The 17,178-nt window shown below is 42.4% G+C and overlaps 1 protein-coding gene across 4 annotated transcripts in view; it reads right to left on the bottom strand.

Annotated features, from left to right (window-relative positions):
* The window catches only part of crtc3 (CREB regulated transcription coactivator 3), an 88,267-nt gene that overhangs the window by 49,550 nt on the left and 21,539 nt on the right, over positions 1 to 17,178 (bottom strand). For all 4 annotated transcript variants that reach the window (XM_046333046.1, XM_046333048.1, XM_046333047.1 and 1 more), the window contains exon 3: positions 12,359 to 12,490. In XM_046333046.1, the coding sequence (XP_046189002.1) occupies positions 12,359 to 12,490 (132 nt within the window). The remainder of the gene's footprint in view (positions 1 to 12,358; positions 12,491 to 17,178) is intronic.

The raw sequence follows: 17,178 nt of genomic DNA, 5'->3' as shown, positions 1-17,178 counted from the left end.
AGGGACCCGATCCAAAAATCAGAAAACAACTAGAGTGAGATAAATAAATAAATCAAAAGCATACAAATACTTTTACTCCGGCAGTGCACGGCTGGACGAACCAAGTCTCGGGCCCTGGGAAAGAACATTTTAAAAGCCTGCCTCTTGGGATCAGAGAACATTTAGCAGTTTTCAAGTTAACTTACATCAATTATACACATTTTTGTCATGGGGCAGAGAGATTGTGTTGTTGTAGCCTGACAAGCTAATATCCTGCAAGTCTACACATTGTGACATTTATGTAAGAAAATAATTAGGGAACACAATCAGTGTAGAGTTGAACACTGTATAAATTGGTAGAATGTATTTATTTGACCCTTTATTTAACCAGGCAAGTCAGTTAAGAACAAATTCTAATTTACAATGACAGCCTAGGAACAGTGGGTTAAATGACTTGTTCAGGGGCAGAACGACAGATTGTACCTTGTCAGCTCAGGGATTCGTTCTAGCAACCTTTCGGTTACTGACCCAACGCTCAAACCACTAGGCTACCTTCCGCCTCAATACTGCAGTGGATACCATTATCCCTGTGAGCCTCCCAGGCCCATGTTGCCAAGGGTTATGAAGATACATCGTAGACATTGTATTACATTACACACTCTAAACCTATTCCATATCAATAAAAAAAGTTAGTATTATTCATAATAAAAAGTATGTTTTATTATTTGTTTAAGTATTTTGAGATCTGGCCTCCGGAGGTACTGCAGGGGGTCCTCACAATCTCACAATTCTGCAGCGATACGCCATCCCATCTGGTTTGCACTTAGTGGGGCTATCATCTGTTATTCAACAGGCCAATGACCCAAAACACACCTCCAGGGCTATTTGACTAAGGAGAGTGATTCAGTGCTGTAATCAGATGATCTGGCCACCACAATCACCCGACCTCAACCCAATTGAGACGGTTAGGGATGAGTGAAGAAAAAGCAGCAAACAAGTGCATATGTAGAAACTCCTTCAAGACTATTGGAAAAGCATTCCAGGTGACTACCTCAAAGCTGGTTGAGAGAATGCCAAGAAAGTGCAAAGCTGTCATCAAAGCAATGGGTGGCTATTTTGATTTGTTTAACACTTTTGGTTACTACATGATTCCATATGTGTTTCATTATTTTGATGTCTTCACTATTATTCTACAATGTAGAAAACAGTAAAAATAAAGAAAAGCTTAGAATATGTATGTATGTATATATGTACAGTGGGGCAAAAAAGTATTTAGTCAGCCACCAATTGTGCAAGTTCTCCCACTTAAAAAGATGAGGCCTGTAATTTTCATCATAGGTACACTTCAACTATGACAGACAAAATAAGAAGAAAAAAAATCCAGAAAATCACATTGTATGATTTTTTATGAATTTATTTGCAAATCATTATCAAAATAATGAAACACATATGGAATCATGTAGTAACGCAATTGGTGTCTGACTAAATACTTTTTTGCCCCACTGTATGCATGCATGCATGCATGCACCCTCACCCTGGACTGAAATGACTGATTCATAATTTAGAGATGACTGCTATGCTCACTGTCTGTGACCAAACAAGAACAACTAGGACAAATATTATAGTAAATAGAAATCGACGTTGTGGCTCAGCCGACATTTCAAATCAAAGTTTATTGATCGCATACACAGATTTCCAGATGTTAATCGCAGGTGCAGCTAAATGCTTGTGTTTCTAGCTCCAACAGTAAAGCACCAACAATGTAACACACACAATCCAGACAAATAAAAAACAGAACGAGGAATGTCAGAGACCGGAATATAAATATACATATAATGTATATACATGTATAAACTGGTTGGTTCGAGCCCTGAATGCTGATTGGCTGAAAGCTGATTGGCTGAAAGCCGTGGTATATATCAGACCGTATACCATGAGTATGACAAAACATTTATTTTTTACTGCTCTAATTACATTTACATTTACATTTAAGTCATTTAGCAGACGCTCTTATCCAGAGCGACTTACAAATTGGTTGGTAACCAGTTTAAAATAGCAATAAGGTACCTTGAGGGTTTGTGATATATGGCCAATATACCATGGCAAAGGTCTGTGTCCTAGCACTCCACGTTGCGTCGTGCGAAAGAACAGCCATATACCTCTCCCCCTCGGGACTTATTGCTTAAATATTTAATGGTGTGTAAAGACAGTATATGAATAGAAAAAGGTGTGTACAGTACAATAAGCTAACCTTTACATAATATATAGGTGTAGATAGATATCACGGAGTGGAAAGCTCTCGCTGCAACGACAGGACATGTGATGATCAGAATATAATAATATGCTGCAAAGCAACTTACAGCAGTGTGTCCATTTTTCATAAGTGAAGCCTGGAACAATTGTCACAGACAGACATTTGTCTTGGTCAGCCTAAGGGTAACGCAGTGCAATTTAAAAAGGGACTAGCATCCTGCCTATAGCCTAACCCTGAAAGCTCTGAAAAACAAGAACACAGTGCGGTCCTGTTAATAGGCCAGCTGACATGGCTGATTAGAAGACAGGGATTAGCAAAACATGTTCTATGTTGATGTGATCAATAAAGTTACATGACATCACAACGGGGCAACCGGGAGACATTAATGACATGCATGTTCCTGGTCCGCAAAGCCAGGAGCAACGGATGGATTACCACTGGGGGAGATCTAATAACACTCAAAGTGGGCTGCTGAGAGAGAGAGAGAGAGGGCAGAAAGAAAGAGAGAGAGAGGGGCAGAAAGAAAGAGAGAGAGAGAGAGGGCAGAAAGAAAGAGAGAGAGAGAGAGAGAGAGGGGCAGAAAGAAAGAGAGAGAGAGAGAGAGAGACAGAAAGAGAGAGAGAGAGAGAGAGAAAGAAGAGAAAGAGAGAGAGAGAGAGAGAAAGAAAGAGAGAGAGAGAGAGACAGAAAGAAAGAGAGAGAGAGAGACAGAAGAGAGAGAGAGACAGAAAGAAAGAGAGAGAGAGAGAGAGAGAAAGAAAGAGAGAGAGAGAGAGACAGAAAGAAAGAGAGAGAGAGAGAGAGACAGAAAGAAAGAGAGAGAGAGAGAGAGAGAGAGACAGAAAGAAAGAGAGAGAGAGAGAGAGAGACAGACAGAAAGAAAGAGAGAGAGAGAGAGAGACAGAAAGAAAGAGAGAGAGAGAGAGAGACAGAAAGAAAGAGAGAGAGACAGACAGACAGAGAGAGAGAGAGACAGAAAGAAAGAGAGAGAGAGAGAGACAGAAGAAAGAAAGAGAGAGAGAGAGAGAGAGAGAAAGAAAGAGAGAGAGAGAGAGAGACAGAAAGAAAGAGAGAGAGAGAGACAGAAAGAAAGAGAGAGAGAGAGACAGAAAGAAAGAGAGAGAGAGAGACAGAAAGAGAGAGAGAGAGAGACAGAAAGAAAGAGAGAGAGAGACAGAGAGAGAGAGACAGAAAGAGACAGAAAGAGACAGAAAGAGAGAGAGAGAGAGACAGAGAGACAGAGAGACAGAGAGAGAGAGAGACAGAGAGACAGAGAGACAGAGAGACAGAGAGACAGAGAGACAGAGAGACAGAGAGACAGAGAGACAGAGAGACAGAGAGACAGAGAGACAGAGAGACAGAGAGACAGAGAGACAGAGAGACAGAGAGACAGAGAGAGAGAGAGAGAGAGAGAGAGAGAAAGTAAGGTACAAAGAAAGACAGATGGCAAGGTAGAGAAAGAAAGAAAATAGACAGGAAATGGATTGGTAGATTGAGAAAGAGGTAGAGGGAGGAAAAGAGAGCAATCACACTGAAAGCTTTGTCCACCCTCTTCAATACATTTGTCATTTTGCAGATGCTCTTATCCAGAGTGACTTAAGGAGCAATTAGGGTTAAGTGCCTTGCTCAAGGGTACGTTGACAGATTTTTCAATTATATGGTTTATTTTGCCCCAGTTGTATTTATTTATTTTATTTTAAAAAGCACCATTAGATATACTGAAAACTTCAGTGTTGTGGTCATCTTCAGCTTTTGAATGATCCATAAGTAAACAGCAGGTAGCCTAGCGGTTAAGAGCGTTGGATCGAGCCGACTAGGTGAGGTGCTCTGAGAGTTGCATCACATTAATATAGATTTATTCAACATTTTCTTTTTCCATAAGGAGTTCCTTACTGTTCAAGTCTGTGTGCATCAAGTTATAGTTATGCCGATGTTTCAGTTCTTGCCTTGAAGGCTTGTCCAACTTACATAAACCTGGAGAATTAAAAGAATAGCCGAGAACTTGACTGAACGTGGTAGTTGCTGTTGCTAGCAGATCAAGTTCTGGGAAGTTGTCTATTGTTGGTCTTGGAGACAGACGGGTGTGTGTGAGAAAGGGAAAGAGGAGAGAAGGGGGAAAAGAGAGTGTGTGTGTGAGAAAGCAAAAGAGAAAGGGGGAGAGTGTGTGCGTGATCTCGCCGGGCTTCACCAGCAGAGAGAGGAAGTCTTTGATTTGGATGGATATTGAGTTGCATGTTCCATTCCCCATAATTCATCAGGATGATTCCCTGGCAGGCTGTGGCAAACAGGGTGCTGGTAAGTTATTCAGAGTGAGACGTGAGACACGGACACACATAAAATAAACGCATACACACAAATTATCCCTCTGCTCAGTATGCTCTTCTGGACATCACAGTACTTGGGTGCTTGGCATCACCCTGCCAGAGAGTTTAATAGATTAGCTAGTAAACTGACCAGACCTGATGACTATAGAACCATACCACCTCATTTACAAGAGCACCAGAAGACCCATACCACCTCATTTACAAGAGCACCAGAAGACCCATACCACCTCATTTACAAGAGCACCAGAAGACCCATACCATCTCATTTACAAGAGCACCAGAAGACCCATACCACCTCATTTACAAGAGCACCAGAAGACCCATACCACCTCATTTACAAGAGCACCAGAAGACCCATACCATCTCATTTACAAGAGCACCAGAAGACCCATACCACCTCATTTACAAGAGCACCAGAAGACCCATACCACCTCATTTACAAGAGCACCAGAAGACCCATACCACCTCATTTACAAGAGCACCAGAAGACCCATACCACCTCATTTACAACAACGCCAGAAAACTGATACCTCATTTACAACAGTGCCAGTAAACTGATACCATCTCATTTATAACAGTGACAATTTAAAATAAAAAATAACATGTCTACACACACAGGAGTTTTAAAAGAGGAATTTTAAAGCGTCAGCATGCTTCACTTCGGCTGGAACCCAGCCGTAGGCTAACCGAACCAGTGTGCTAGCATATTCCCTTAATAGACCTTCACTTGAAAAACAAGAAAAGGTGCCAATAGTACTGTTTGTCCCTTTTGAGACACCATAGCCAGTATACACTTACTCAAAATAGTTAGAATTAATCAAAGATAAAAATTAATGACAGATTTCTTTAGTTTATGTTTTTGCAGTCGGGCAATTTTTCATCTGACTAGGATGTTTGGTGAAGTATTTCTCAAGTGAAAGCATGTGCATTAGGACAAGTAGTGTCTCGTTGAAAGACAACAGGCACTTCATTGAAGAACTTCTACTGTTGACCAATCGCCGACAAGGGGGTAGACTTCGGCTTGCATCGAGAGAAAAAAAAAATGTTGTGCACCCGAACAGAACTGTTTCGTGTGGGAAACATGCAGACGCCTTCACACAAACGTTTCAACTAAAAGCCTTCTTCAGTTCATTCAGTTAGTAAACCCACATGGAGTGATGGGTGTTGAAATAAACTAGAGAAATGGGAGGATAGTCAAGAGTGTATACTGTAGTAGTAGGTTAGTTAAACAACTACACTACAGTCCAACCACTGCTGCTAAAATCTACAGTGCTTCAGAAAACCCTGAGTGGAGAGCGAAGAGGGGATGAAAAGGAGAGGATGTTCTAGAAGAGTGGGCGTAGTGAAATCTCCTCGGCTCTCTTTCACCGCCTGTCTGATCTTGGCAGACTCGACCAGTCCGACTCGAGTGAAAAACAAGCTCCAACTGTGAGGGACATCTGGCATGTAGGGGGGGGAAGAAAAAAAGATTGCCTGCAGAGTGAAAACACATTTTGGCTGGAGGATACTCCTCTGCCCGGCCTCTTCCTTCTCCCAGTGTGAAGATCATATGCTGCAGGGTGCTGCTGACTCAGTATCCAGACCTCAAACACACACACACACTGGAGCAACCTCTATTTACACAAACAAAGGGCCTGTTTGCACACACAGAGCCAAAAACCAGGAGAGCCTACTACTGTGTGTGTTAGTCCCTTCCTCTCCAGAGATACTGACTCAACACTATAAACGTCAGCTACTACAGCGACTAAAATCACTGCAAAACTTAAGAGCTGCAGTTTTTTTCAGAATGGGTAGCAAGGAATAAGTTAGTCCTGAATATTAAAACAATGTAAAAGCATTGTATTTGGGACAAATCATTCACTAAACATCAACTAAACCTTGCAATGAATAATGTGGAAATTGAGCAAGTGGATGTGACTAAACTGCTTGGAGTAACCCTGGATTGTAAACAGTCAAAACATGTTGAAACAACAGTAGCTATGATGGGGAGAAGTCTGTCCATAATAAAGCGTTACTCTACCTTCTTAACAGTACTATCAACAAGGCAGGTCCTACAGGCCCTAGTGTTGTCACACTTGGACTAGTGTTCAGTAGTGTGGTCAGGTGCCACAAAGGGAGGCTTGGGAAAATTACAATTGTCTCAAAACAGGGCAGCACGGCTGGTCCTTAGATATACACGGGGAGCTGAAGTTAATGATATGCATGTCAAACTCTTATGGCTCAGAGTGGAGGAGAGACTGACTTCATCACTACTTGTTTTTGTAAGAAGTGTTGACATGCTGAATGCATGGAGTTGTCTGTTTAAACTACTAGCACACAGCTCGGACACCCATGCATACATACCCCACAAGACATACCACCAGAGGTCTCTTCACGGTCCAAGTCAAGAACAGACTATGGGAGGCGCACAGTACTACATAGAGCCATGACTACATGGAACTCGATTCCACATCAGGTAACGGATGCAAGCAGTAGAATCAGATTTTTAAAAAGCAAAAATACACCTTCTGAAACAGCAGGGACAGTGAAGACACACACATACAGGCACATTGAAATAACTTATTATACATTTTGTATTGTAAATATGTAGTGGTATAATAATGTTATATGATAAACTGTTTTATCTTGTGTAATGTAAGTGCCTTAATGTGTTTGTACCCCAGGAAAAGTGGCTGCTACCTTGGCAGCAGCTAATGGGGATCCCTAATAAATACAAATACTGGAGCGGAGGGAATGTGTGTTTGTGCACGCTTTTATTTTAAGAGTGTGTTGTGTTGCGCGCGCCTCACTCTGAATAACTTAGCAACACTCTTTACTACAGGCTAACAGGGAGTTTTCCAGATGAAATATCCTTCAAAACCAAAGACTTCCCCTCTCGCTCTCTCTACTGCAACATGGCGAGATCACACACGCACACAGAGTGACATGCGAAAACACTCCCCCTTTCTCTCTCGCCTTCAAACACACTCCCCCCTCTCACACACTCCCGTCTGTCTCCAAGACAACTTCCCATAACTTGATCTGCTAGCAACAGTAACTACTACATTCTCAGTCCAGTTCTCAGCCATTCTTTTAATTCTCCAGTTATGTAACTTGGACAAGCCTCCAAGGCAAGAACATCTGCATAACAACTTGATTCACAGAAAGGAACTTTTTTTTAAATGAGAAAATATTAGGAGTAGTTGCAGAGTTACGATTGGGGGAGTAAGCTGATCCTAGATCTGTGCCTGCTGGTCATTGCGGCTAGTCCACTTTAAGGGCGGAAGGGAGCTCCAAGGGTCATACAGGGAGATGGTCAATGTAGCATTACAACTAGCCAGTAGGTGTGTACGTCACAGTGTAGCATTTACAACTAGCCAGTAGGTGTGCACGTCACAGTGTAGCATTACAACTAGCCAGTAGGTGTGTACGTCACAGTGTAGCATTACAACTAGCCAGAAGGTGTGTACGTCACAGTGTAGCATTACAACTAGCCAGAAGGTGTGTACGTCACAGTGTAGCATTACAACTAGCCAGAAGGTGTGTACGTCACAGTGTAGCATTACAACTAGCCAGTAGGTGTGCACGTCACAGTGTAGCATTACAACTAGCCAGTAGGTGTAGCATTACAACTAGCCAGAAGGTGTGTACGTCACAGTGTAGCATTACAACTAGCCAGAAGGTGTGTACGTCACAGTGTAGCATTACAACTAGCCAGAAGGTGTGTACGTCACAGTGTAGCATTACAACTAGCCAGTAGGTGTGTACGTCACAGTGTAGCATTACAACTAGCCAGTAGGTGTGTAGCATTACAACTAGCCAGTAGGTCACAGTGTAGCATTACAACTAGCCAGAAGGTGTGTACGTCACAGTGTAGCATTACAACTAGCCAGAAGGTGTGTACGTCACAGTGTAGCATTACAACTAGCCAGTAGGTGTGCACGTCACAGTGTAGCATTACAACTAGCCAGTAGGTGTGCACGTCACAGTGTAGCATTACAACTAGCCAGTAGGTGTGTACGTCACAGTGTAGCATTACAACTAGCCAGTAGGTGTGTAGCATTACAACGAGCCAGTAGGTGTGTACGTCACAGTGTAGCATTACAACTAGCCAGTAGGTGTGTAGCATTACAACTAGCCAGTGTAGCATTACAACTAGCCAGTAGGTGTGTACGTCACAGTGTAGCATTACAACTAGCCAGTAGGTGTGTACGTCACAGTGTAGCATTACAACTAGCCAGTAGGTGTGTACGTCACAGTGTAGCATTACAACTAGCCAGTAGGTGTGTACGTCACAGTGTAGCATTACAACTAGCCAGTAGGTGTAGCATTACAACTAGCCAGTAGGTGTGTACAGTGTAGCATTACAACTAGCCAGAAGGTGTGTAGCATTACGTCAGCAGTGTAGCATTACAACTAGCCAGTAGGTGTGTACGTCACAGTGTAGCATTACAACTAGCCAGTAGGTGTGCACGTCACAGTGTAGCATTACAACTAGCCAGAAGGTGTGTACGTCACAGTGTAGCATTACAACTAGCCAGTAGGTGTGCACGTCACAGTGTAGCATTACAACTAGCCAGAAGGTGTGTACGTCACAGTGTAGCATTACAACTAGCCAGAAGGTGTGTACGTTACAGTGTAGCATTACAACTAGCCAGTAGGTGTGCACGTCACAGTGTAGCATTACAACTAGCCAGAGCGCGTGTACGTCACAGTGTAGCATTACAACTAGCCAGTAGGTGTGTCACAGTGTAGCATTACAACTAGCCAGTAGGTGTGTATGTCACAGTGTAGCAATACAACTAGCCAGTATGTATGTCACAGTGTAGCGTTACAACTAGCCAGTATGTATGTCACAGTGTAGCATTACAACTAGCCAGTATGCATGTCACAGTGTAGCGTTACAACTAGCCAGTATGTATGTCACAGTGTAGCGTTACAACTAGCCAGTATGCATGTCACAGTGTAGCGTTACAACTAGCCAGTATGTATGTCACAGTGTCACTCGTGCTTACATAACACTGCAGCCTCAGACACTCACTGTGTGTCTCACTCACACCATCACACATTCTCTGATACTTGCCATTCCACTTTTTTGTTTTCTTTCTTTTTTTACAGGCACAAACACTAAATGCATGTAAACACTAACTCTCCCTTACTCAAACACCTAAAATGTGCTTTTTGGTCCACCAGCCACTGCAGATAGAAATCTACCATCCACTCATATTATTTTTTTTACCAGCCAGTGTTTTTTTGCAAAAATTACATGAACACCAAAAAAACTGATGAGCATGTTTTGTAATGGTTCTAAAACAATAAAATGTAAGAAGTAGTATTGTTCAATTTTTCCTTTTTGATGACCCAAGTCTTTAATGAAAATATCACAGATGAGAGAAAACATTTCACCTGCCCCTTTAGGGCGGGTGGTTACCGTGGTAATGTGATGAGTGTCATGTTTTGTGCCTGTGAGATTGAATCCGACTAGTATCAGTGTTGCTTCTCTTCCCTAGCAGTTGAAACTCAACATAGCTTGTGAACAGATAAATGTAAATAGCCAAGAAACAAGAACAAAGTTTCACTTCAGTAGACTACTGCAGCATTTATTCTGCTATAAATGTGATAATACTTGACTATTTTTATTCACAAATACAAGTGAAATGCTCACACTGTGGAGCCCTGGCCACCCACCCACCCACCAATGTGGCTGGTGAAAGACATCTTACCCACAGGTATTAATTGTAGGCCCTGCTTACTCACTTGCTTCCCCCCCAACTTACAGTCTTTCTTTGCATGCAGTGTGAAAGAGTGCAACACAAGCAAACCACACAGTCGAGTAGTGTATGGGAGAATATACTGGCTCAGAGACCGTGCTTGAAGAAAGGGTTTCTTAAGGCGCTGACTGACAGTTGGTGTTTCCAAAGAAAGACCATCCTTTCTCTACTGAGAATCTGAGCGTTAAGAGCTTGCAGACCCACTCCCACCTCAGTCCTCCTACTAACCCACATAGTTAGAAACCAAATATGTGCAGTTTGAAAGCAATTTCCTGCAATTCTACACATTTTTCTATGGCACAGAGGCCCAATGACATGACTGTTTTGGATTTTTACATCCTCCCTGACTGTATAGTTTTTATTTTGGTGATTGTTAGTTCTCAAAGATGATCTTATTAAAAAAGATGTGGCTCCATTATCTTTTCTACATACTTCATATACTCAGTTTATTAGTTCTCAAAAATGGATCGTTCTAACAGACATAGAGTCACGTGGCAGACAGGCATTGAGGCATTCAGTTACTGTTCGATTGAACGTTAGAATGGGCAAAACAACTTTGAGCATGGTATGATCGTTGGTGCCAGGCTTGCCGGGTCCAGTACCTCATAAACGGCTGCCCTACTGAGCTTTTCACGCACGACGGTGTCTTGGGTTTATCGAGAATCAGAATATATATATATATAAAAATCATCAGAAGTCCTGTGGCCAAAAAACAGCTCGTTGATGAGAGGTCGAAGGAGAATGGCAAGAATCGTGCAAGCTAACAGGCAGGCCACAAAGAGCAAAATAACCACGCAGTACAACAGTGGAGTGCAGAACTTGTTGATGGGCTATTGCAGCAGATGACCACACAGGGTTCCGTTCCTACCAGCTAAAAACAAGAAGAAGTGGCTCCAGTGGGCAGGCAATCACCACTGGCCAATTGAAGAGTGGAAAAACATTGCCTGGAACATGACAGCGAGTTCAGTTTACTAGAGTGGCTTGCACAATCCCCAGATGGAACGGCCTGTTCTCAGCATAAACGTACCGCCGTTCAATCTGCAGCAACTGTGTGATGCCATCACCTCAGCATGGACCAACATCCATGTGGAATGTTTCCAACACCTTGTAGAATGCCCCGATGAATTCATGCTGTCTGGAAGCAAAGAGGGGTCCGACAGAGCACTAGATGGGTGTACCTAATAAATTGGTCACTAAGTTTGTCGCTTAAGTTTACTCTATAAACATTACCATTCAGAAAATAAATAACTATTTATTTTATCAGTGGCGGCAGCGATTTAGCAGAAGTTGCTTGCCCCTGCTAAATTAATATAGGGGAATCACAACAGTAACACAGGCACACTCTCCCACCAATGTCCATGTCCATTAAGCCGAACTGTCAGTGACTAGCACAATGTATTACATGTCATGTTTTTATAATGACTAACTGAGCCTTGGGCTTCAACAACACTCTGCCCACACTAGCAAAGGTCAGTGAGCACACACAAATTCACACCACACACAAACCTGCCAAAAGGACTCACAGCAAACACCAACAGTGCAACCATCTTGCTAGCTGCTACAATATTTTACATTGTATTTGATTCCTTGTAAAAGAGACCTTGGTCTCAATGGTGACTCCCTGTTAAAACAAAGATGAAATAAATGCAATCAACAATTCCATAGATATGCATTTTAAGAGCACATCACATGCTGGGTAAGCTACACTGTAGTCCAATGGCACAACAAGGGTCGTGCAGCCCTCTGCATAGGCTACAACATGAACCTTTATGCTGAAATTCAGACGTAATGGATTGATAGTTTGACAAATTATAGCATTTATTAGTTGTAAACCGTTGTCATCAGCTTTGTCAACATGCTTGTGAGAATTCTGACAGTTTAGAAGCAAAACACATTTCTGAGGGCCCCAGATGTTGTACAGGTACTAAGTGTGGTAATAGTTGCTACAGGTAAGTTGACTACGTACTACTGGTACTAGTTTCTATATGCACAAGTTACTACCAAATACTACTGGTAACTGGTTCCTACTGGTACTACTTGTGGAAGGATATCTGCCGTCCGTGCTTGTCGATGGGCCGGCGATGAGGCAAGTTAATGCGTTGGTTGCGGTCCCGGTGCACCCTCTCTACCAGGCCATGGTGACGTGTCCCCCTGACACTGTCCAAGGCCCCTGGGAAGCCACCCTGAGGAAGAGGGAGATGTTAAAATGAGAGAGAAAGAGACACACACGAACCAAATACCTGGTCAAATTCCTGCCACAACCTGAGGGACAGTCCGTAAGCATAAAATGCTTCCATGCCATTATGTGAGTGAGTGAGTGAGTGAGTGAGTGAGTGAGTGAGTGAGTGAGTGAGTGAGAGTGAGTGAGGCTGGGGCAGAAAGAGAGAGACAAAGAGACAGGCTGGGGCAGAAAGAGAGAGAGAGAGAGAAAAGAGACAGGCTGGGGCAGAAAGAGAAAGAGAGAGACAAAGAGACAGGCTGGGGCAGAAAGAGAAAGAGAGAGACAAAGAGACAGGCTGGGGCAGAAAGACAAAGAGACAGGCTGGGGCAGAAAGAGAAAGAGAGAGACAAAGAGACAGGCTGAGGCAGAAAGAGAAAGAGACAAAGAGACAGGCTGAGGCAGAAAGAGAAAGAGAGAGACAAAGAGACAGGCTGAGGCAGAAAGAGAAAGAGAGAGACAAAGAGACAGGCTGAGAGAGAGAGAGAGAGAGAGAGAGAGAGAGAGAGAGAGAGAGGCTGGGGCAGAAAGAGAGAAAAAATAAAAAAGCAAGATAACGAAAATAACAGCTTTAAATCATGTCTACAGTGTTTAGGTACTACACAACTAACAACCTATTTTACTCCTTGATTTCAGACGGATATCATTCATTACAACACTCAAACCCTAATCAAAATGAAAACACTACAGTTACAATGAACGAGCACTAACAAATGATTAGGATCAAGTGCAGCCAGGTCCATTAAACCTGTACTAGCATCTCTAAGGAGTAAAGAGTCATGTTCTTCTACTGTGATCGAGTCTGGTTTCTAGGTCTGCGTCCCAAATGACACCCCATTCCCTTTATGGTGCACTACTTCTGACCAGGGCCCATAGGGATCTGGTCTAAAATAGTGCACTATAAAAAGAGAATAGGGTACCATTTAGAATGCACACCTAGACCCCTAATCCCACCCCTCAAAAGAGCCATTCTTCAACACAACAAGGGCACTTTTACCTGGAGCTACTGTATTGTAGCATACACATCTAGGCTAACGTTAGCGCTAGCCTCTGAGGACAAACCGATTCAGGCAAGCCCACGTGGGCAGCTACAGCGCTATCACATTCACCCACTGTGTGTTTATTCTGAATGAGACAGACCGAAGCCAGAACACAGATCTTAGTACTTTGTTGTTGCTTGTCTGGGTAGGATAACATCTGAATTATTTAGTTAGAGTCCTCAAGAGAGGCTTGCTGTTTTGAATTTCTGAAAGTATAGTGCTATACTGTGCAGAGCGCCGTGTGTGTGGGACCATCTAGGGCGTCATTGAGGTCTGGATTTGTTGAGAGGGACATTGTCTCTGTTAGGCAGTGATTACAAGGAGAGTCTCCGTTTCCAGAAACTGTCACACATGCTGTAGTTTTTACAATAAAATGTGCATCAAACAGTGGTTTTTACAGTAAGTGTACCAGACATACTGTAGTTTTTACTGTGTGTGTTGCTGGGCAAGGGGACACAGTTTGGTTGATCTCTTTGCCAAAACCATGCAAACGTGTGAGTAGGACTACTTCAAAATACATACTCATACCAATCTGGTGGCCCTTCTTGGTTGAATGTCTAGTTGGTGCATATAAATGTATTGGCCATGTAAGTAATGACCAAACACGTCAAGTGGAGGCCTAGGTTTAGCAGATAGACTTCCAGTCATTGCGCTATGGATAACACTAGTTAACATTAGCTCGCAAAACTACCAACCAACTTCCTTCATACTGGACACAGAAACATAAAAATGGAATCCACGAGTTCATCTGACTCTGGGGAAGTAGGTAAGGGGCCTCATTGCCAAAATCCAGAAATGTTCCTTTAAGTCTACAGTAATATTGTTTAAACAATGTTTTTCATTACCTAGCCATTTTATCTGCTACAGCAAGGGACCATGCTCTGTCAGCTTGAAGTCCATACCAAGCAGTGAAAACTTCAGTTGTTTATATGCATCTATACTACTGCCATCATAGTAGCACTGTAATCCTGGCAGCTGTGAGAGTTACAGTTATGGTGTTATAGTTGGACTTGGTTGCATTCGGGAGGGTGCAACGCACTGAAACAGCTAGAAATGTCACGTCCAACATGGACATTAGACCTTACTGTACCGGACAGGAAAGCAGTTCTATCCCAATGTTCCATAACACTGTTGTACCCTACTACTTAGTCTAGCTTGGCAGACTTGTACAATATTGACATTTAAATTACTGACGGGTCATGGTACCCTGTGCCTGAGTTTGGCGGAGGGTGTAACACAGCCAACTAGTCCACATGTTATCCCCACACCAGAGACCGGAGTTCACTTCCTGATCCCTCATCACTGGCCTACACATAATGTCAAAGGTACCCATTGGTAGATGGGTACAAATAAAGCAGATATTGAATATCCCTTTGAGCATGGAGAAGTTAATAATGCATCCCATAACATTTTTACATGGAAATAGCTGTTCTATCACTCAGCCTAAAGTAGCAGCCAATGTTAGGCCTACATTGAAAAAAAACATGCAGGGCTCGACATTAACCTGTTTATAAAATAATATAATAATATATGCCATTTAGCAGACGCTTTTATCCAAAGCGACTTACAGTCATGTGTGCATACATTCTACGTATGGGTGGTCCCGGGGATCGAACCCACTACCCTGGCGTTACAAGCGCCATGCTCTACCAACTCTATCCAGGAGGTGACTGACAATGTTGTTGTGTTTGATGGAAGAAACCACTTTACAAAATAAAATACATTATTATTCCCATAGCATTACAACAGAGAATCAGACAAATGATGCTATCATCTGCCTACTTAGCTTATTCAAGCCTGTCTCAAAATACAACACTGCCCCTTTAAGACAAAAATAAGCTCTTTACCTACTCGCTTTTCAAAGAAGTCTTCCCTCCCCTATTCCTGATTCCAAATGATCTGTACTAGAGGTCGGCCGATTATGATTTTTCAACGCCGATACCGATTATTGGAGGACCAAAAAAGCAGATACCGATTAAAATCAGCCAATTTTTTAAAATGTATTTGTAATAATGACAGTTACAACAATACTGAATGAACACTTATTTTAACTTAATATAATACATCAATAAAATACATTTTGACTCAAAGTAAATAATGAAACATTTTCAATTTGGTTTAAATAATGCAAAAACAAAGTGTTGGAGAAGAAATTAAAAGTGCAATATGTGCTATGTAAGAAAGCTAACGTTTCAGTTCCTTGCTCAGAACATGAGAACATATGAAAGCTGGTGGTTCCTTTCAATATTCCCAGGTAAGAAGTTTTAGGTTGTAGTTATTATAGGACTATTTCCCACTATACCATTTGTATTTCATTTGACTATTGGATGTTCTTATAGGCACTTTAGTATTGCCAGTGTAACAGTATAGCTTCCGTCCCTCGAGCTAGCCATTTCACTTCGGTTACACCAGTCTCATCTCGGGAGTTGATAGGCTTGCTTGACGCACAACGAAGCGCAATGCTTGACGCACAACGAAGCGCAATGCTTGACGCACAACGAAGCGCAATGCTTGACGCACAACGAAGCGCAATGCTTGACGCACAACGAAGCGCAATGCTTGACGCACAACGAAGCGCAATGCTTGACGCACAACGAAGAGCTGCTGGCAAAACGCACGAAGGTGCTGTTTGAATGAATGTTTACACGCCTGCTTCTGCCTACCACCGCTCAGTCAGATACTTGTATGCTCAGTCAGATTATATGCAACGCAGGACAGCCTAGATAATATCTAGTAACATCAACCATGTGTAGTTACAAGTGATTATGATTGATTGTTTATTATAAGATAAGTTTAATGCTAGCTAGCAACTTACCTTGGCTTACTGCATTCGCGTAACAGGCAGTCTCCTTGTGGAGTGCAACGAGAGAGAGGCAGGTCGTTATTGTGTTTTTAGACATTGGACTAGTTAACTGTAAGGTTGCAAGATCAAATCCCCTGAGATGACAAGGTGAAAATCTGTCGTTCTGCCCCTGAACAATGCGGTTAACCCACGGTTCCTAGGCAGTCATTGAAAATAAGAATATGTTCTTAACAGACTTGGCTAGTTAAATAAAATGGTATAGATATATAGATTTTTTTTTTTTGTTTAAAAAGGCAAATCGGCGCCCAAAAATAACGATTTCCAATTGTTATGAAAACTTCAAATCGGCCCTAATTAAATCGGCCATTCCGATTAATCGGTCGACCTCTAATCTGTACCTGGCATAATAACTCACTAACTAGCAAAGGATATGAACTAAAAGTGCACACGTGGCTACATGCAGCGCTCACTTTGATCTCAACATAATAGCATCTACTCATGACCACAGCTGTAAACACAGTCCAGTTCAAAGTAAATGGCACAGATCCATATACGGCAATGGCCTATTTGCATATAGACCTACTGCAGCGCTGTTTGGTTATGGGCGGAGTCCTGTGTAATACAATCCTACTCCGATGCGTTCTGCCGACAACAAAATCTTTTGCATTATTTGTTTAGTTTCGGTATGTTGCATTGAAAGTGGCTAATATTGCCTTGATACAAGCACAATTGCCAGAGTAAAGGGAATGGTTGATAGTGTTAACTAATGGGGAAATCTCTAGAAAGTTGAATGTAGTTCAATCCTCGTGC

This window comes from Oncorhynchus gorbuscha, unplaced genomic scaffold (assembly GCF_021184085.1).
Source record: "Oncorhynchus gorbuscha isolate QuinsamMale2020 ecotype Even-year unplaced genomic scaffold, OgorEven_v1.0 Un_scaffold_333, whole genome shotgun sequence".
Lineage (NCBI taxonomy): Eukaryota > Metazoa > Chordata > Actinopteri > Salmoniformes > Salmonidae > Oncorhynchus > Oncorhynchus gorbuscha.
This window is presented reverse-complemented; position numbering and strand designations above follow the sequence as displayed.